Genomic DNA, 21,069 nt, shown 5'->3' with positions numbered 1-21,069 from the left:
TTGTAGATACACCGTTGAAAAGAACACTCTGAAGCCTATTTCAATGCAAGTTCTCACAAGTCGGCATTTTAAGTAAAAACAGACAAAAAAATCGCAAGTATATAAATTTACTTATAATTGTACAATGGACATTTAAAAAAGCAAACCCCTGTAAAAGGTAGTTTCAACATTGCTGCTTTTGAACACTTTTAAGCAAAAGCTGTATTTCAATTGTTTGAGCAACTGTACAGCACCTTGTGTGCGGTGAGGCATGGATAAGTGTGATTACTTCACATTGTGTTGAATTATGACCAATCAATTATCACGTTAACCAGAGCTGGACTTTTTTGTTATTTAATTCAAGAAGTAACTGTTTGGTCACAAATCAGCTAGCTGTTGTATATAGTCCCAAAACGTTCAGATGAATGCAATTGCTCTGAACAAGACACGTCCTGGAAAGCGATTGTCCATGCATTGTTTTCAAACCGCTCAAAGTCGAAAACTACAAAGTGCGATTTTTTTATGGTTGGGAAAAAATGCTCATCATTTCTAAAATAGCACCCAGGTTTTTTCAACCCTTGGAAAATAAAGAAGGATAACTCTTCCGCTCGGATCTTTTAATTCAAAAAATTTTAAATGCATTTTATATTTTCCATTTATATATATATTTTCAATTTGTTTATTTCACTTTGCTAACATATTAAGATACATTCTTATTGTAGACTTTCATGAAATGTTATCCGTCTGTTTTCAAGAAATAAAGTTTTCCCAGTTTTTTACGCTTATTTTTTGTTGAAAATTAAAAAAATACTAAGACATATTTCTTGTCATTTTTATTTTTATAAACACTTTATATTAGCAAACGCCTGCCTATAATATTAAGCTTATGAAAAAAGAATTATGCAAGAAAAAAATCGTTTTTGTATTTCTCATTAAAATAATAAAAAAATTATTAAAATTACACTTTAATATACTGAAAGATGGGGGTATTTCAAATCCTTCTAATTTGGGTACATAAATATGTAGGAGAAGTTTCGTTTGGTATCCCATACCACCTTAAGACGGCGAGGATTGTAGTGTAAAGAGGCGTTAAACTAGTGCCACGCCTTACTTTGTAAAGTTGTGATAGTGTTTTATGTGTAAGTGCGACGGTTGTGTTGTGAACAACAAACCATAGTAATAATTGTTGCTTAAGCGCTGTTAAACTTTTGTAAAAGGTCCTATCGGGACACCATATGTATATCGATCATATGAAGAAACATGTCTAAAAATAGCATACACGGCATGGAAAATCCACCCACAAAAATCTCTATTTTAAGCTTTTTGAAAACAATTTTAAGCATATAGAGAGAAGAAATAATTTGGCGCGAGTTTTACATCTGTTATTCAATACAAAACACTTGCTGCAGCCTTCAACTCGACATTCAAATATATTGATTAACGACGTTTTATCAATTAGCAATAGTTATTTCCATTCATGTCAACTGGAAATAAAAGACACCCCAGAATCTACCATATCTTTTTCATATTTGGATGTTTTACTAACTCTAGATGATAAGGACTGGACCAACTAGCAACTAAATTGTACATGACAAACGAGACGACTTCTCCAGAACCACTGGGCTAATTTCAACCAAACTTGCTACAAAGCATCCTTATGTGAAGGGGATTCAAGTTTGTTCAAATGAAGAGCCACGCCCTCTATCAAGGGGAGATGGTTAAGAATTGGTGGAAATTTGGTGGCATCATTTTTAAAAAAATCTTCTTCTAAAGAACTATCGGGTCAGAAGAGTTGAAACTTATGTGAAACCTTTAATGTGTAGAGTAGATTCCAGTTTGTTCAAATCATGACCCCCGAGGTTAGGGCGGGGCCACAATGGACGATCAACGTTTTACATAAGAACATAAATAGTAAAAAAAATCTTTAAAACTCTTCTGCTGAAGAACAGCAAAGCCATGATTAGTCATATTGATATAAAAACATGCTCAGATAGTGTAGATTCAAGTTTGTTCAAATCATGACCCCTGGGGACTAGGGTGGGGCCACAATGGGGAATCAAATTTTTACATAGGAATATATAGGAAAATTCTTTAAAAATCTTCTGATGAAGAACCAATGGGCCAGAAAAATTGAAACTTATCTGAAACCTTTATTACAAAGTGTACAAATCATGAACGCAGGAGGTACGGCTGGCCAACAATGGACGATCAAAGTTTTACATAGGAATACATCTGAAAAATCTTTAACAATCTGCTTCTCAAGAACAGCAAAGCAATTATTAGTCATATTGACATAGAAAACATGTTCGGGTAGTGTAGATTCAAGTTCGTTCAAATCATGACCCCTGGGGGTAGGGTGGGGCCATAATGGGGAATCAAAGTTTAAATTGGAATATATAGAAAAAAATATTTAAAAATCTTCTTGGCAAGAACAGCAAAGCCATTATTGGTCATATTGATATGGAAGCATCCTCAGGTAGTGTAGATTCAAGTTTGTTTAAATCATCACCTCCTCCTCCCCCCCCCCCCCTTGTAGGGGTAGGTTGGGACCACTTATGTATTTAAACTTTTCAATACTGAACTGATTTTTTGTTGTTTTTTTCCTAGCCAGCCACATTGCTCATGTGAGCGATGTGGCCCATGGGCCTCTTGTTATATTAAATTTGACTGCAGAATAGCCCGTCTACCTGAGCAATACTAAGGGCTCATGGTAGGTGTGACCGGTCGATAGGGGATGCTTACTCCTCCTAGGCATCCGATCCTACCTGGAATTTCCGGGGGTCCCTGTTTTATACCCTGACACATATTTGCATAGTTTGTGGATTTTTTAAAGTTCGATCACTGTTCGTTATCTTCACCTTTTTCATACATATCGACGCTTCAACCGTTGCATTCGATTTAATTCTTATACTTTTTTCACTACATGAATGTACATAGAAATACAATATTTTTAAAACTAATACTAGTAAGTAGTTTCTGATTTTACTTTAAAATCATCGTACTCAGACATAACAAGAAACAATACACTAAATACAATGTCTGTATGCTTTAAAAAAAAATCAAAACCTTTAGCATTTTGCATTGAGCGTAGAATCGTTGTCACCTTGGTTCAAGGTCATGGTAAACCCTTTGGTCAAGCAATCCTTGTGTCAAATAATATTACTCTTTAGTAGGAACTAGTCAGTATGTGAAAAATATCGTGGAAATTGTGAATTCTATAACAGGAGTGAAAAATGATCATGTTTTTAACACCTGCAAAAGAACCCACCCATCTACAGAGCTAGAATAGATTGGGAAGAGAACATCGGAAAACATTCATTCGTATAAATATTACCGTTCACGTAGCTCAGTCGATAGAGCGCTCGCTCCGTGTTCGGGAGGTCGTGAGTTCGAATCTCGGCCGCTACTGACCTAAGTCGACAAAAAATGGGTAGCAATTGTTCTTTCGCCATGCGCTCGGCACTTGAAGTGAAAGTTGCAGGTCCTTCGGATGAGACCTTAAAAACCGAGGCCACGTGTCACGGTAGGCGTTGGCAGGATAAAGAACCCTCATTGCTCAATGGCCCTGACTGCCGAGTAAAGGTCATAATTTGAAACCCTTCACCGGTATATGGTGACGTCTCTATATGAGTGAAATATTCTCGAATGGGACGTAAAACAACAGACAATCAATCAATCGTATAAAGATTACTCCTATAGCCAGTCTAGCTACTTTCCCTGCCAATGTCGTCAAAATTCAATACCATGCTGAGGTCGGACGGGAATACAACATTGGTCCAATATTGTAAGATTGTGACCATTTAATTGCCGAAGTTTGTTGACAACACAATGTTGGCTTTGAGAACTTTTTGCTTCTGTTTGTAGGTCTCCACATTCTTCTTTTAACACATTAAGTAGCATATACAATCAATATGCCCCTGATGTTTTAGCTGGTTTTGTGAATCCCTTTTGTCAAATTTAGCTAAATTATCAGCCATAGAAGCTAAATGTGCCTCGCTTCCATATAGAGCCAAGCAAGTTGCGTTACCATTTACTGATTCTGTGTGGTAAAGATGTTAGAATATTAACCTGCATGGTATACATTTTTGTCTTTCATAAAATAATACATTAGCACATTTGATATTTGTGTTTCTATGTACGTTATTTTTAGTGTATAGAATAGACATACACGTATAATGTAGATCCTGATGCATAGAGATACATATATAATGTTTATACATGCATTTATGCACGTTTATGAATTTCTCCCATATGTCGCCCTTTACGTGATTTACAAGGATATATTATTACATTCTAAATTTTCATTTTCAAATAATTGAAGGAATTTTAGACTAGAAAAAAAAAATAGTTATTCATAAGAATAATTCTATATGACTGTATATCATACAATTTACAGCATTGCGGGCTTTGAAAGGAAACTTGATGTCAATGGAGGATGTCAACGTTGATTCAATGTTGGGCCAATATCCAAAAATGCACACAACACTGGCCTGTTTATAACGTTGGACCATCAATGGCCCAATATCACACACACAGAGCAAACGTTGATTCAATGTTGGGCCCATCGTCGCAAACCACGGCCAAAATGTACGCTCCTTTCCTAGAGCTATATGCGCACTCCGGACCGTTGTTTGAGACGATGTGTTGGGCCAATCTCAGAAGAAAACTCGCATACATTGGGCCAACATTAGCCCAACATATTGGGGCCACCATTTGCCGATGAGCAAAATTTCTTTGGGCCAATGTCATTTGCCAACATTGGCCCAGTGTAACTTATGACGTTTGCCCAATGTTGGGCCAATGTTAGCTTGCTATCTAGGAGATATTTCTACTATTCAGTAGGATATCCAAAAAAGAAACATTTCTTTATACACCAATCACATCTATACTTATAAATTAATAAATTTTGCAAATAAACTCCGAAACGGATGCACCAGAGTTTTTACTTACTCCTCCAAGAATACACTAGATAGAATATGATGTCCGTAAACTATATTTAGATTTCTCTCGCATTGTAAGTATCGTACATTAAATTAAAAGTCTACTTTTATTTTCTATAAACAGCCATGAAATAGCAAAAACGTGAGTACGGTGGCGTTTCCGGTTTGGCGGATCCAAGTTTCTGGCAATTTTCAATGAAACTGACAACAATCAATCGTTTATTTATTTCATAAAACGTCATCACTGAATTATTCAATCAAAACTTGATTTAAATGACATAAAAGAAATAAGTTGTGATAACCGTTTAAAAAGGGAAATGTGCAAATTATTTTTGTCATTCACCGATCTTAATATTGACGGAAGCTTCTAGAACATCGTATAGCATTGAGCCCGATGTTAAAAAGAAAAACGAGACGATTATAGCTGCAGGAACATAGAAAAAAGCTTATATGTTAATGATCATTGAGATAATGGTAAATCATTGATAACACTATAAGTTGTGAATATATTTAGATATCGAAAGACTATTACATATATTTAGTAGGTTTTCTTAATAAATTTATCGGTAAAATGTGTATATATTTAGAGCATCGTGGCAACGAACCCGAAGTAAAATTTCTACTTCGTAATAAAATTGCTTACATGAAAAGAGAAAATTAATGAATAAGGTATTGCTCAAATACAATTAAAGCTGTAAAATTTAATCAATAAATTTCAGTTTTTTTCTGAATACAGTCTTTTGTATCAAATACTGGAGACCAGTCGTATAAACCGAGGACCCGTGTCGCATTAGGTGCTGGCACGAAAAAGATCCCTCACTGCTCAATGGCCGTTAAGTTCCGAGTATAGGACAAAATTTGCAGCTCTAAACCGGCAAGTGGTGGCGTCTCCATATGAGTGAAAAATTCTCGAGAGGGACGTTATACAACAAACAAAACAAACAAAAAACATAGGGCGTTAAAAGCTAATTTTTACACAGGTACTTGCGTCTTGGTTTATATATATGTATGTACCTTATTGATATGTAAAGGTAAAGTACATTTTTTACATATCAATAAGGTACATACATATTTATAAATCAAGACCCAAGTACCTGTGAATTTTTACCCCCCCTCCCCCAAATCAATTTATCAGTAAAATGTGCATATTCGCTGCTTTTGTCCTTGACGGATATGAAATAAGAGCATCTGAAGTACAATATCCATAACATAGTATAACAGGTTTCACAATAAACATCAATTAATGAAATTGCTATTTTTTTCAAGTTTTTACAAAAGGGAGTGGGGTGGGGATGGGGGGTTGGAGACGCACATGCGGGATTTTGAACAAAGTATTTCTTCCTGCTATAAGGCTGTCAGTAGAAACTACAATATATTTTTTGTCGGTAGTGGTATAAATTCAATTACCCGCGCTTGCGCGGGATTTCATCTAGTCCCTAAAAAAAAAACTATTTTCTTTTAGACATTACCTTGTATAACACACAAATATGAGTGCCTCCACGAGCTCTACTTTCGCTTTCCTTAAGTTTTGTTCGACCAAAGCTAGCAAGTAACGTAAGTGTTTCCTGTGTGTGTGGGGTGGGTGGGTCTTTTTCTACGAATATTCCACAGGCACTTGTTTCGGTAATAATTTTTTTAACCCATAGTATAACATTATTATACTATGGGTTAAAAATTTATTACCGAAACAAGTGCCTGTGGAATATTCACTTCTTTAAGCATTGAACAATCTTATAGCTTATAGTTCAGTTCGGGTGACATAAGCTCAGACTTTCTACTTATTGTTGCATTTCTAACCAATTTTGTTGCCGCGTTTTCTCCAAAAGGACTGGACGGAATTCCTTGAAACTTTCAGGACTTATGCAGCATAGATTAAACTTGATTCATTTTTTTCGTTTTGATGATGTCACGTCCGGTCGCGACATACGGCCAATTTTCTGTTTTTAAGTGTCATTTTGTCAAAAATGGTACAAAATATAATAATAAAACTTTCAGGTATGATAGATGTGACAATTAAATGTGTTTCACTTTTACTAACGTCACCTCCGATGTCCACCAAAAGTACTTTAAAATATGCTACTATGAGTGAAGGGGAACAAAAAACTGTGAATTTCTTGGTCCCTGCCCCCCCCCCCCCCCCGATCCTGAGGGGTGGGGCTAGAATCGACTAAAATTAATGCAATCTTTAAAAATCTTCTTTTTTCCTGGACATCAAGCAGTCAAACTGTTGACATGGTTGTAAAAAGCATTGAGCCCTCTACCAAAATTGTGAAATTCATGGCCCCAGGGTCAGGGTTTCTCGTGCTAGGGCAGGGCTATATAGATCATACAGTGAAAGTGCGCTATTTCTTTGAAAATCTTCTCGTGGGTATTAAACAAACTAGGTACATAGTTATAATGAGCAAGGGTGCCTCTTTCAAGATTGTGAATTTCATTGCCCCTGGATCAGGGATTCTGGTGTTAGGACGGGGCTCTATCGCATAATTATATAGTGAAAATGTATTAATTCTTTGAAAATCTTCTCTTCTCCTGTATATTAAACAAACTAACTAAGAACATAGTTATGATAAGTAATGATTAATTATCAAAAGTGAATGGCAAATGGGGAACAACTTCTCTCAGTAGAATACAAATTGATAGAGCCCTGGCCAGGACCAGAACACTTGACCAAATGGTCCAGATGTTCATAAATCTGCTAAAAATACCCTTGCTTATTAAAACTTTTACACTTTTTGCCTCCGATATACCCAGGCGCAGAAAAGAAATAAAACATTTTCACTACAGATTCAACGCAGCCCTACCCTAACACAAGAACCCATGACCCTGGGTCATGAAATTCACAAATTGGAAAAAGTTCATTCATCATCGTTACTGTGCACTTAGTTGAAGATTTTCAAAGAATTAACATATTTTTACTATATTATCAATAGAGCCCCCCCCCCTCCCCGGAGGAAACACCAGAACCACTGACCCTGGGGCCACAAGTTTCAGAAATTTTGTTAGAAGAACCCTTGTTTATCATAACTATGCACTTTTTGTATCTGCTCACATCAAGGACCAGACAGGATTATTTAACAGAATTCATGCATTTTCACTATATCCTCAATAGAGCCCCACCCTTACGCACCAGATCATCTGACCCAGGGGCCATGAAACTCACAATTCTGGAAGAAGCACTCTTGTTCATCATAACTATACACTTAGTTTCTTTGCTTTATAACCAGGAGCAGAAAAGAATATTTTCAAAGAAATAAAGCTTTTTTACTATACAATCAATAGAGACCCCTCTTTCACCAGAAACCCCAATCCTGGGGCCATGAATTTCACAATTTTAGAAGAGGCACGATTGCTTATGATAACTATGCACTTACTTTGTTTAAATAATACCCAGAAGCAGAGAAGATTTTCAAAGAATAATGCATTTTCACTTTATAATCAATAGAGCCTAGCCCTAACACCAGAACCCCTGACCCAGGGGCCATGAAATTCACAACTTTGGAAGAGGCACCCTTGCTCATCATAACTATGTACATACATGTAGTTAGTCTGTTCAATACCCAGGAATAGAGAAGATTTTTCAAAGAATTAATGCATTTTCACTATATAATTAATAGAGCCCCGCCCTAACACCAGTACCCCTGACTCAGGGGCCACAAAATTCACAATTTTGGAAGAGGCATCCTTACTCATCATAACTGTATACTTAGTTTGTTTAATACCCAGGAACAGAGAAGAAAATTTTCTCAGAAATAATGCGCTTTCACTATATGACCTAAATAGCCCCTACCTAGCACCAGAAACCCTGACCTGGGGCCATGAATTTCATAATTTTAGCAGAGGACTCAATACTTATTACAATCATGTCAACAGTTTGACTGCTTGATGTCCAGGAGTAAAGAAGATTTTTTTAAGATTGCAATAATTTTGGTCAATTTTAGCCCTACTCTCAGAACCCAGGGGGCAGGGACCATGAAATTCATAATTTTCGTTCCCCTTCTCTAATAGATGCTATATGCCAAAACTAGTTGAAATTGGTTAAGTGGTTTCAGAGGAGAAGCTGAATATGTTCAAATGTTAACACACGACGGACGACTGACGGACGAAAACAGAGAGCAGAGTGACTCGGATGACCTAATAAGAGAATTATGTAAGAATTTTTATTGCATAATACAGAAAGTACTTTCATAGTTTTAATGATCAGGTAGTCTGGTAAATAATAGATAAATAAACAAGAGGCCCATGGGCCACGATGCTCGCCTGAGTAACTTTGGCCCCCTGCTGTTCTTCACCAGATTTTCCCCCTTTGTAATACGTATTGTGGCCCCACCCTACCCCCGGGGTCATGATTTGAACAATTTAGTATCTACAGTACCCCAGGATACTCCCATATAAATTTCAGCTTTTCTAGCCCCGTGGGTCTTGAGAAGAAGACTTTTTAATGACCACACCCTATTTTGTCATATCTTGATCATCTACCCTTGTAAGGGGGCTTGGCCCTTCATTTTAACAATTTATACGCCCAATGTTTGTTGATACAATAAAGTTGATGTTTTGTATCAACTTTGGTTAAAATTGGTCCAGTGATTCTTGAGAAGAAGTTGAAAATGTGAAAAGTTTACAGGACAGACAGATGGACGGACAACAGTGATCAGAAAAGCTCACTTGAGCTTTCAACTCAGGTGAGCTAAAAAGAGGGGAAAAAAATAACAAGGCCCATAGCCCACAATGCTCACCTGAATTACTTTGGCCCTGCTGTTCTTCACCAGACCCCCCCCCCCCCTTGAAATACTTATTGTGGCCCCATCCTACCCCCCGGGGCCATGATTTGAACAATATATAATCCACACTACCTCAGGATGCTTCCACATAAGTTTCAGCTTTTCTGGCCCAGTGGTTCTTGAGAAGATTTTCAAAGATTATGCCTATATATTTCAATGTAATAAAACTTTGATTCCCTTTTGTGGCCCCTCCCTATCCCCGGGGGCCATGATTTGATCAATTTAGAATATCCACTACCCCAGGATGCTTCCACACAAGTTTCAGCTTTTCTGGCCCAGTGGTTCTTAAGAGGATTTCTAAAGAATTTTCCTATATAATTCACTATAAATTTTGATTCCCTATTGTGGCCCCATCCTACCCCCTGGGGCCATGATTTGAAGAATTTAGAATCTACACTACCCCAGGAAGCTTCCACATAAGTTTCAGCTTTTCTGGCCCAGTGATTCTTGAGAAGAAGATTTTCAAAGATTTTGCCTATATATTTTAATGTAAAACTTTGATTCTTTAATGTGGCCCAAACCCTATCCCAGAGGCCATGATTTGAACAATTTAGAATCTACACTACCCCAGGAAGCTTCCATACAAGTTTCAGCTTTTCTGGCCCAGTGGTTCTTGAGAAGATTTTTTAATGACCCCACCCTATTTTTGTCTTTTCTTGATTATCCGTCCTTGTAAGGGGGGTTGGCTCTTCATTTTAATAATTTAAACACCCCTTCACCCAAGGATGCTCTGTACCAAGTTTGGTTAAAATTGGCTCAGTGGCTCTTGGGAAGAAGTTGAAAAATGTGGAAAGTTCACAGATGGCTAAAGTATACTCTATCTGAACAGAATTATACAACATTATGGGGATTTTTTTTAGTCATCATTTTATTACTGACCATTAAATACACATATTTATAAACAAAAATTCCATTTAAAAGTTGATCATTTATTTTAAAAAGCATTCACACATACAACTATACTTCTGTTAATTTTTGTTATTGATATATACATGTTTTTATAAAATTTTGAAAAGAATAGTTTTTAAAAATCTTTAAAGTAAAACTCGGAATCTGTGAAATTACTTTGCTTAATCCATAATTCATTATATCTGTACAAGGAATTTGTAAAATATTTATAGCTGGGGATCCATGAAAACTTCACTATGTGACTGAATTCCCAATATCCGTGTTCACACTAAACGAGTTTTACTGTACATTACTTTCTCATGCTCTTTAAATCAATTGGGAAACGATTTTATTTGTAAGAAATACATTGCGACTGGTAACATCTGCAAATTATAATTTTGTTGCATTTTGTGATAAATAGAAGTAACACAAAATATAAATACAAAATATTGAAATCCCTATCTACTGTATAGCAGATTGGTCTGGATTTTACTTTCTAAAAAGCCCAATATTAAATGATTCATTTAAATCATACGTTAAAATTTGTGAAACTACAGAAGTTACACATTATCTTGTATATTTTGATAACAATATAAAATTGTTGGCAGTCAGGAAAATTTTGATTATAGAACAAAATAGTAACATCACTGCTAATGATATACTTGTACAGCTTTAATTTCCTGATTTGGTTTCAAACTTAAAAACTTGTCTCACTGCATTTATTATGTATTTCATCTTTACAATTGAAATTTTGAATTTTAAATTTTCCTTACAAGTAAATAATTTTTGAAGATGTCTGTAATGCATAGTATATAGTAAGTCTCATGCAATTTATTCAGCACTGGAAAGAAAAACAACATTTTCTTTAACATAGTAACAGAGAATAAAATTTTCAATAATACTTGTGCTACAATGTATATCTAAAATACAAGATTTTCACCCATAATATAAGACTGCTTGAAGCTTTCAAACACACATAGAGAATGGGACAATTGACAAAAATATCACAATACAACAATTGTTTGGTCCTATCATCACAAACTCCCAATCATTGTCACTCTTAGAACTTCATCACTTATATAAATGGTCACAGATACACAATTTCTTTCCAGTTAAAATTAGATTAATATGTACAGTAAATATTATAATTCACAAATGTTCTTCAAACTCTTGTATATACAGAATAAAGTAATGAGCATGAGTGAATTTAGGGATGAGAAAGTGGCATGTTAGAGAAGCGACCTCAAGAGCATTCACACAAGCTACAGGTTCCAGCACATAATTCTGTAAGCACTGGATTAAAGTCAATACATGTAACTAATTACCTACTGCACTGTAAGGTATTTTATTGAGATCTAAACCTTGCAAACCAGTTACAGGTAAAAATTTCTCTTGGTATGTTCACTTATTGCCATCTCGTTACACAATGGACAATCATTTTAACAATTTGTTGCAAACACACATCATTTACCACATTTGTATCACTGTTTTGGTTAATGTTGGCACATGATCACAACTGACATTTCCTGATTTGGTAGGATTTGTTTATGGAAACCTTGTACAAATTTTGGAAACATCTCTTTTCTCATTTGCGCGCATGTCTCGAGGAACCAGCTCTTGTCGGATTATCACCGTCTTTGGAGGCACTTCCTCTCCGTATCGCCGAATTTGTCACCATCCCTGGCTGCATCGGAGCAGTTGACACACGGGTTCCATCTCTCACAAACTCAGCACCTGTTGGGATTCCTCGGTGAAGTCGTGTACTCGTTCTTCGTTCTCGCTCCCGAGATATAGGTCTCGGAGATTCAGCTATGATTAAAATGTACAAAACTAACATTAATCATCAGGGGAGCACTTTGATATCCTTGACACTACAATGAGAACCTATAAATGTTCTACATACAACCTACTGACATCAAGTTTACAATGGTCCAAAACAAACTACATGTACATAACATAAACTGTCTAACAATATTGCACTTTAAACTGTAATAATGCACAGCATACATCTCTGTCTCTCCAATCAGAAATGTTCAAGTTTTTCAACCATATATACAGCATATAATTATACAAAAATGAACACAAAAGAACTGAACAGTCTGTTACTTAAGTAACAAAAATACAGCAACATGTAGGGTTTTTTTCCTGGAAACTTAACAAAGTGAATCATAACAAGTTATTTGAAATAAGCAGATAAAACACAGTCCCATGAACGGATGAATATTCAGAAACAACACAAATGTAAATAAACTGGCTATGGTTTGTGCTTTAACTGAACACTGTGGGGCCGTGTTTCCTGCATGATACGCCGAAGCTTGGCACTGTCATTGGGATTCCCCACGGGAATTGGTAATCCTGAACCTTTGAAACTGATTCTCCCACCAGATGAGGGGGTTGCTAGTCGACTCTCGCTAGCCTTAGCGTCAGGAGTCCCCTCGGCAGCCTCAGGACCCCGCGTAGAGAGGGAGAGGCGAGTTGGCAAGCGATCTCTGGTACGTGAGCCCCTTGTGGCATCTAGGACAGAAAGAAAGATAGTAGCTGTGACTCTGCTCACAGAACAAGCCACAGGAGAAACAAGAACCAAAATGTAACTGAACTCTGAGCTATCTCATAAAGGAAGGAAGCATGCAGAAAGGCTAGAGAACATGCAAAAATCCAGCATCATGCAGAAGGTGTGAGAAAAAAACATAGCTGCAGGTGCCTGGCTGTTGAAAAATATCAGCATCAAAATCCTTTATTATTAAATCAATCATTTATAACCATGATTATTACCAACACAGGCAACAACAGCTAAAAGCAAACATTGGTGGATCCAGTACCAATAGAAATTAATTGTTCCATGCAATCCAAGAGGCAACAAAAGAGAAATATTACAACTCCAACAAGCCGAATAAAAATCTTCCTTGGAATTATCTGAATCCATGAAGCATTACACTTATGTATCTGTCTGATTATCTGACCAATCAGATTGCTTGTACTAGAAGCTCTATGGTATGTGTTGGTGTTTTGTCAAGTCAAGCAACCCCTTTTATTGTCAAGTAAGCATTCACATTGCTGGCTTACGATAGGAAGTTAACAGCCTCATTCCAGCTTTGTCTGTTCAGTGCTTCAGTTATTAACAGAGCATTGTCCATGGATCAACCACAGTCTTTTATTGAAGTTTAAAGGCAGGTAAAGTTACAGTACACAGGTATCAGATTTATAACAGCATGCAAGGAATTTAAATGTATTATAAGATCCGACTTTCATAAAATAATACATTAAAAAAATCTGACTACTTGATATTGTCTTCCGATAAATTCATAATATCTCCAGTTTACTGTATATAATTGTGAATTACATTAAAATCTCTACAATATATAAATCTAAATATACTACAAACCAAATATTTTCATCAAAAACATAATGCTATGCATATAATAATAATCAAAATGTAGAAATATGGAAAAAGGAAGTAAACCTTATGAAATGCTACAGTGAAATTAACTTTCCAACATTTTCAAGAAGCTTTCTTTAAGACATGTTTATGGCACTATATCTATTCTTTTTGTTTTTAAAATTTTTTTTTTAAGAAACTAGAACTTCAAAATTATGAAGAAAAAAATTGGGAATGAAAAAAATTCTCAAATTCTTAGTTTTGAAATACAATAAAAGTTGTGAATATATATTGAATATCAAATATACATACTATTGTAGTCTCCTGGGGGAGTGGTTGTGGGGGGTATTTGTTCCCCTCTCATTCGACTGCCCCCTGCTGTTCCATGTAGAGGTCGGGCAGAAGAACTCACTTTACCCCTGTCTGCATCATCACTGTTTCTCCCTCCCTGAAAGAAGAGCGAACACATATTACAGGATTAGGAAATTGTAAAATTGCATTTATAGGGAATATTGGCATGACCTGGGTGTAAACTTCAAAGTTCTAAATCAAATATTAAAAAAGAATTAAGAATACTTTTTCCTCTACATAGTAACTTGGAAAGCAGGAGAGATATTACTGCAATAAATGCATGATACATGAAGCATTTTTCAGCCTTCATAAAACTTAATAAGGCACAGCTGAGAGCAAACAATACCTTAATGTGACTTACAAATTTTAGCATATTCCAGTCAAATACATAGTCATATGTAAATCCCTGTCTGTGAAAGAGGTTACGAAATAGCTGTCGCAAGTAGGAATAATCTGGCTTGTCGTCAAACCTCAGGGATCGGCAAAAGTTCAGGTAGGTAGCAAATTCAGCTGAAAAAGAAATAACTGATTTAATGATGTCAAATAATCCTCTTTACTCAACCAGTTACAGAAACTGTTCTGACCTTACTTTTTTTAAGCAAGTAAAATTTCTTATAAGAAATTCTAAACTTTTTATCCATTTTCACTCTCTCTGAAGTAGTTTGTACAATAGTTTTATATTTCTACTCCCAGCTACAAAATATATCATCCTGTTACCAGTAAAAAAAACAGGGTAATTCTGTTCAACACTGACCCAACAAGATTATATAATGATTTGGAACAGGATCCCTATCTCCTCTATTGGTTCTAGCCAATAGTGAGGAGTTTCAGCCCGAGTCTCTGTTCACTAGTATAGAAATTCTACACTCACATATAAAAAGAAGTGACATCTTAGCTTCTTTTCTCTTGAATTAACTTTGATTATTTATAATTCTGTAGCTGGGAGTAGAAATATACATCTATTTTTGAGAGGTTGGAGTAAACTTGAAAAGTAATCTACAACCATGTTCACTTACAAGGAAATCCTTTACACAGTTCCTCAATGGGAGTGGACATTTTCTTCTCGCTGATTCTCTCGTATTTCTGGCGTTTGGTTGCTGCCTTTAGTCCCTGCCATGGTAAACTTCCTCTTAGGAAGTACATGAACACGTACCCTAATGATTCCATGTCATCACGTCGGCTTTGTTCTGTTCAAAAAAAAAAAAAAGATTCAATTAATGGTACATTTATTAGAAGAAATGAGTTTTAATTTTTGCTTGACAAAAGAAAAAAAAAGATGAAATTATACATCAATCTTTTTGTAAAGCAAGGGCACCCCAAAGCTAAGCATCCCCTCATAAAGAGCACATCAATCCCTTAATAAATTATTACTTGTGTGACGTCTATTACGCACGCAGGCACAAACAAACCCAAACACACACACAAGCACATTACTATATATCCCCTCAAATTTTGTTGCAAGTAAGGCTGACATTTAAATATTCAATCTTAACAATGTCAAGTTTTTGTATCAACTCTAGAAAAGAATAAGGAAGAATAAGGTTTCAAAAGCACTCATTTTCATTAACAGTTGTACTACAAGTATGTAAACAACATTACCTATTCCCAAATGTGTATTAATGCTGGCATAGCGGGCTGTACCCGTGAGATTCTTGTTTTCTCGGTATGGAATATGTTGGTGAGTTCGGGCATCTCGATACTTTTTGGCAAGTCCAAAGTCTATAATATACACAAGATTCCCTTTCTTTCCGAGCCCCATCAGAAAGTTATCTGGCTTCACATCTCGATGGATGAAATTTTTGGAGTGAATGTATTCTATTCTACTTATCTGTAATATAAACACATCACAGTTAAAATTCAGAATTTCAGTCTTCTTTTAACTGAGAAAAACACAGGATATTCAGAGTTTCAAGATATGGAAGTTGAAAATGTGTACCAATAGTACTGCAAGCTCACTTAAAACATAGCCCTGTCAATAGTGCTAAGAATTATTTTACTATTTTTGAAGCTGATGCAAACATAGTGTGCATTGCAAAATATCAAACTTGTGTGCATTGCAAAATATCAAACTTGTATGCATAATTAAGCATAATAGTGAAAGATTTTACTACAAAGATGTATTTTTTAGGTGACTCTAATGAGTTTATTTTTGTTACATAAAACATTAACTTAAATTTAGGGCTCCTTCACAACTTACTAATTGATCTGCTAGTAGTAAGACCGTTTTCAGACTGAATTTCCGAGAACAAAAGTTGAAGAGGTCCTCTAAACTGGGACCGAGGAGTTCCATGACCATTACATTGTAGTCTCCCTCTGCTCCACACCATCTTATTGTAGGGATACCAACTATAAAACATCAGAGAAAGCCTTCACATAACATCACTATATTTCTATATAATGTAGGGATACACATTGCAAAAATCTGTACCAAAGATTCCTGGTTAGATTTTGATAATTTACAAGGTCTAAATAAAGAGCCTGTGTATATATGATTACCTCCACCCTGCATCATTTTGTAGATCTTGCTTTCTATGTGAAGCTGTGGGTGCTTTGTTTTCACACATTCTAATTTAATGGCCACTTCTTCTCCATTAGAAATGTCAGTCCCTACAATGTGATTAGATATGTGAGAGATCTAACATTATCCTCAGTCTACTCTGTTTGAGTTTGAATTCTATCACAGGATTCTTAAGCTGTCATATTTAGCAAATATATTTAAGCTTCAAAAATAATCCTTTGTATTTGAGAATATGATCGTGATAATAGTAATGTAAGAAATAAGAAACCATAATACTGATAAAAGGTTTAGAAAATGAAATAATAACTAAGATGTTAGTTTAAGACTGCATTTGTGTTCAGTTTCCTTAGTGTATGAATTGATATTATGAATACATGCCAATGGAAGGATGTCATAATTCACAAAACAGCAAATCTTCTTTACAAGAATTACCATTTGCTCATTCATGTATATCTCACACTCCACAAAAATCCTAATAAGTAATTTCCATTTTTCCCATTTTGAAATGACTTAAATTTCTCATTAAAAAAACTCTCAATTTTACAGAATTAATGCTTATTACATGTATCACAGGTAACCCCCTAAGTATTACAATTTATGTCACGTTATCTTCTTGTCACTTAAATATAAAACCAAGACCATAATGGCCCATCATTAACTTAGAATCAGTGAATGTATAAAATTATAATGTAATTAAAATGTAAATGAATAATAATGTAAAGCCAATTGCACTGGGCATGGACTAGTTTAAAATGTAGAGACACATAAAAGGCGGAAAAAGTGTTGGTTGTCCAGTTTTACCAAACAAATTGATATAAGAGCAGATTAGATGGAAGTTGTTTCTTACATTTTTTGCCCTAGCCACATATGACTCGTACTTCATGTGACGAATCAGCGTTTTTTTTTCCCTTATATAACTGGTACTGATAAACCATACCATTCCCAGTGCCAAAAAAAAAAAATCCCAATTTTTAGACTAAAAATTTCCAATTTAGCTGCTGAGGAACTGAGTATGATGACATCATAATTCTTTTCATATGAAACATTATAAGAGTTAACTAATTGTTTTACTTCCTCTTAAATTGAAAGTAGAAATCAATGGTAATTTGGCGGGACGCGTGTGTTGACAGTGTAGTCAGTACCTTAGTTCACATTTATGACTTGAAAGCATGACAACAGGAGAACAAGAGACATTAATATGTAAAACAATGAATACTTGTTGATTATTCTTTAAAGCATTGACTAATAGGTACTGAGGTTAGAATAAATGCAAAATTTCCCTTTGTTCTATTTCAACGCTATTTTTCCCAATTGAATCGGCACCGGACCCATTCCCAATGGGCAGAGAATAATCGCTGTGAATGTTTGCATGAATGTATCCGGTATACATGTGAGATCGGATACACAATAAAATTATTTCCTTTTGTAACAAATACTGTTTCAAATTTATTGTGTTATAAAAATTGAACTTCCACAAAATTGTATGTACATGACTTCTCTCATTCGCAACATATGAAACTGTGTCAATAGGTCAGTGAATATTTTCATTCACTTTAGCCTTCAAATATATTTAAAATATCAAATTATACATTTATTGATTCGCATAATGTCGCTAAGCGCATTGAACAACACAGTATTATGAGGTTTAGTATTATTTCTGAATCACTGATTCATGGACTCGATGAAGTGTGTGATACATTAGTTATTACGTATCCAAGACTATTATATTGACACTCTTTCAACATCTCGGCATGTGAAAGTAATCTTTTACTCTTTACCATCTATGTAAAATTCAACGAAACATATAAATTTAATACTACCAGTAAATCCTTCCCTCATAATAACGTTATGACATCACAAAGACTGGAACTTAGCTGTCAAAACTTCCTGTGAATCATTATATTGTCTCACCCAAATAAATGTCCCCAAAAGATCCACTTCCAATTTTCCTTCCAAGTCTATATTTGTTTCCGACCCTTAATTCCATCTACAAACAGACGACATCAGTTAAATAAGAAATAGTTGTCAAATATACAACAAAAACAAAACGAAAACAAAGAGACTATGACATCGATTGGGCTTTGTTTTTATGTACCTTGGCCTCTGCAGGTCTTTCAAAACAGTCTTAGTGGCTCATCAAATAATTAGTCTTTCTACTCAGAGTGTAATCAACGCCATTTGGACAGCAAAAAGGGACGGATTGCCGTTGATTGTTAATATTCTCACTTATTCTCCGCCATTATTTACTTCGATATCGGTTGCCGATGACGTTCACGCAAGCGCATAGTATACTTCCTGTGTCCGAGCTTCTAAAAAATTCCAAAAAGGGTTCAGAACCGGACACGCCCACTTTTTGCAAACGGTAGTTCTCGTTCTTAGAAAAAAGAATCTTATTTTTTTTTATATGACACAAAAGCCAGCTTAAATTCAGTAGCACGGATGAAAGGAAGTATGAATATTTCGAATATAGCGCGACCTACTTCAAATTGCGAGGGGGGGGGGGGGGGGGGGGCTTGAATCATGTAGATGTAGCTATAATAGTATAGATCTAGCTCAGTTTGGGCAGGAGGTGCAAATTACATTTGTTAAGTACCCCTCATTATAAAATCACGCAAACTTTTAGCTGGGTCATAAATAACAATGTGACGAATGCCTTTTACCAGTTTACTTAAAGTTTTAGCATGCATAATTCAAGGATGAAATTATTTTTTTTTCAATAGGCTTACTTGAGGTTTGTTTGAATATCATATAGTTGGGAAATACAGTCCTCTGGTTAAAAAAAAACAACAAACATCCCAGTCCTCTACAAAGGTAGGTGTGGCTTGCGGTGATATTTCTCTCCCCTTTCTGTCACAGGCACCTGCATGAAGTGTGGATCGATACCCCCTCCCCCTTTCATTATTAAAAAAATAGTTAAGAGCCTATAATTTCTCAATAATATGCGATTTCTCTGTCTACGATATCCATATTTCCGTGTACAGTTTACTTAAGAATTTTAGTATACCGTACATGGCCAACTTCTAAATGTGAGAAAAAGTACAATCTGCTTGCATAGAACGAAATATGGATATCGAAATTATAGGCTCTTACTATTCTTTTTTTTTTAATAATTAAGGGGGGGGGCTGTCCTCTCTGTATTTGTTATGCAATCGTAGAGGAGAAAGACCTGAATTCGAACCCAGGCCTCCTAAATCTCCAGTCAGGTGCTCTACCAACTAAGCTATCTAGCCACCGGCGATCTTACCCATCTCACCGCCATATTCCTCCCCGCTTAGAGGTCTTCGGCCCCGAATACACCAACACAAGCTCTTCCCTGACAGGTCTTTCACCTGTCACTTCCAGGGCATGGCACGGCGCTAAATGTAACAGAAGAGGAGAAAAATGCGACGGACCAAACCGGGATTCAAACCCAGGCCCCCTGAGTCTCCAGTCAGGTGCTCTACCAACTGAGCAATCTGGCCACCGGAGATTGAACCCGTCTGACCGCTACAGTTAAATATACACGATATCTGAATTTATTTATATTGGTCCTTTGTAATAAAATATTTTGAACCCAGTCTCCAATTAAAGGTATTGGACTAAAATAGTGATGAATTTGGAAGAGAGTTAATACTAATGAGGGAGGGGGATTAAAACTATCTTGGAGGCGATATATATCTTTTAAAATTCTTATGTTTATTATGAAGACAGCTGACATTTCTACACTCTGCTAATACCCTTAGGGTAGGGAGTGGAAAAAATAGGTCAACTGATAAAATTTGTTAATTTTTAGCGAAATATATCGAATATTATCCACCAACCTGCTTTTCCCATTGAAAATGATGCGTTTTACTCTGACTAATTTGGGTCTTTTGAATTCATTTCTTCTGATAATTATATTTTACGTTCTGCAGCCAATTATGACATTCGTCTACGAACAAATCTGTTTAAAATTCTTTTCAGTATTTCCAATGTTTCATTGTGGAACAAATTACCTTTTCATGAATCGCAGAACCCTTTCGTTAAAATGCAGAAAAAATTATTATCAATTGCCTCAACATTTTTTAATTTGTAACACCCCCCTTTTTCCCCCAAACATAACCTTATACTGTTGAAAATGTTCGTTTAAAGGCTGGTTGCCCCCCCTCCCCGGCACTAATCACCCCCCACCCCACCCCCCGGAAATAGGATTTTCGAGTTTGGTTTTGCTTGTCGGAGTTTTTTCAGGTAAGTTGCATTTTTTTTCTCTAGCTGCCCCCT

General features: G+C 35.8%; 1 protein-coding gene across 2 annotated transcripts; it reads right to left on the bottom strand.

Annotated features, from left to right (window-relative positions):
- Window positions 1-11,034: 11,034 nt before the first annotated feature.
- LOC133200680 (casein kinase I-like) lies at window positions 11,035-19,117 on the bottom strand. Of its 2 annotated transcripts, XM_061336447.1 has the most exons (10): window positions 18,926-19,117; window positions 18,742-18,817; window positions 16,809-16,919; window positions 16,510-16,658; window positions 15,912-16,140; window positions 15,329-15,499; window positions 14,674-14,822; window positions 14,274-14,409; window positions 12,893-13,099; window positions 11,035-12,394 (listed from the first exon to the last, which is right to left on the bottom strand). In XM_061336447.1, exons 2-10 carry the CDS (start codon window positions 18,815-18,817, stop codon window positions 12,171-12,173), a joined length of 1,452 nt encoding a protein of 483 aa, XP_061192431.1. In that variant the 5' UTR covers window positions 18,926-19,117; the 3' UTR covers window positions 11,035-12,170. The 2 variants fall into 2 exon arrangements, with proteins under 2 accessions (XP_061192431.1, XP_061192430.1); XM_061336446.1 differs by lacking the exon at window positions 12,893-13,099 and having other exon boundaries at window positions 18,926-19,116.
- Window positions 19,118-21,069: the final 1,952 nt, after the last annotated feature.

The sequence above is a fragment of the Saccostrea echinata genome, unplaced genomic scaffold, assembly GCF_033153115.1.
Source record: "Saccostrea echinata isolate AGI-Se365-2 ecotype Australia unplaced genomic scaffold, CSIRO_AGI_Sech_v1 ptg000041l, whole genome shotgun sequence".
In the NCBI taxonomy this organism is placed as follows: Eukaryota; Metazoa; Mollusca; class Bivalvia; order Ostreida; family Ostreidae; genus Saccostrea; species Saccostrea echinata.
Note: the sequence above shows the minus strand (reverse complement) of the source record. Positions and strands in the feature narration are given on the sequence as shown.

Excerpts from the sequence above, each read along its gene's own strand:
- LOC133200680 (XM_061336447.1), bottom strand. The coding sequence starts at position 18,817 with ATGGAATTAAGGGTCGGAAACAAATATAGACTTGGAAGGAAAATTGGA. Across the intron at positions 16,141-16,509 it reads TACTACTAGCAGATCAATTA|ATAAGTAGAATAGAATACAT; the intron begins GTAAGTTGTGAA and ends TTTATATTACAG. Across the intron at positions 13,100-14,273 it reads TCCCCCAGGAGACTACAATA|ATGCCACAAGGGGCTCACGT; the intron begins GTATGTATATTT and ends TTTCTGTCCTAG.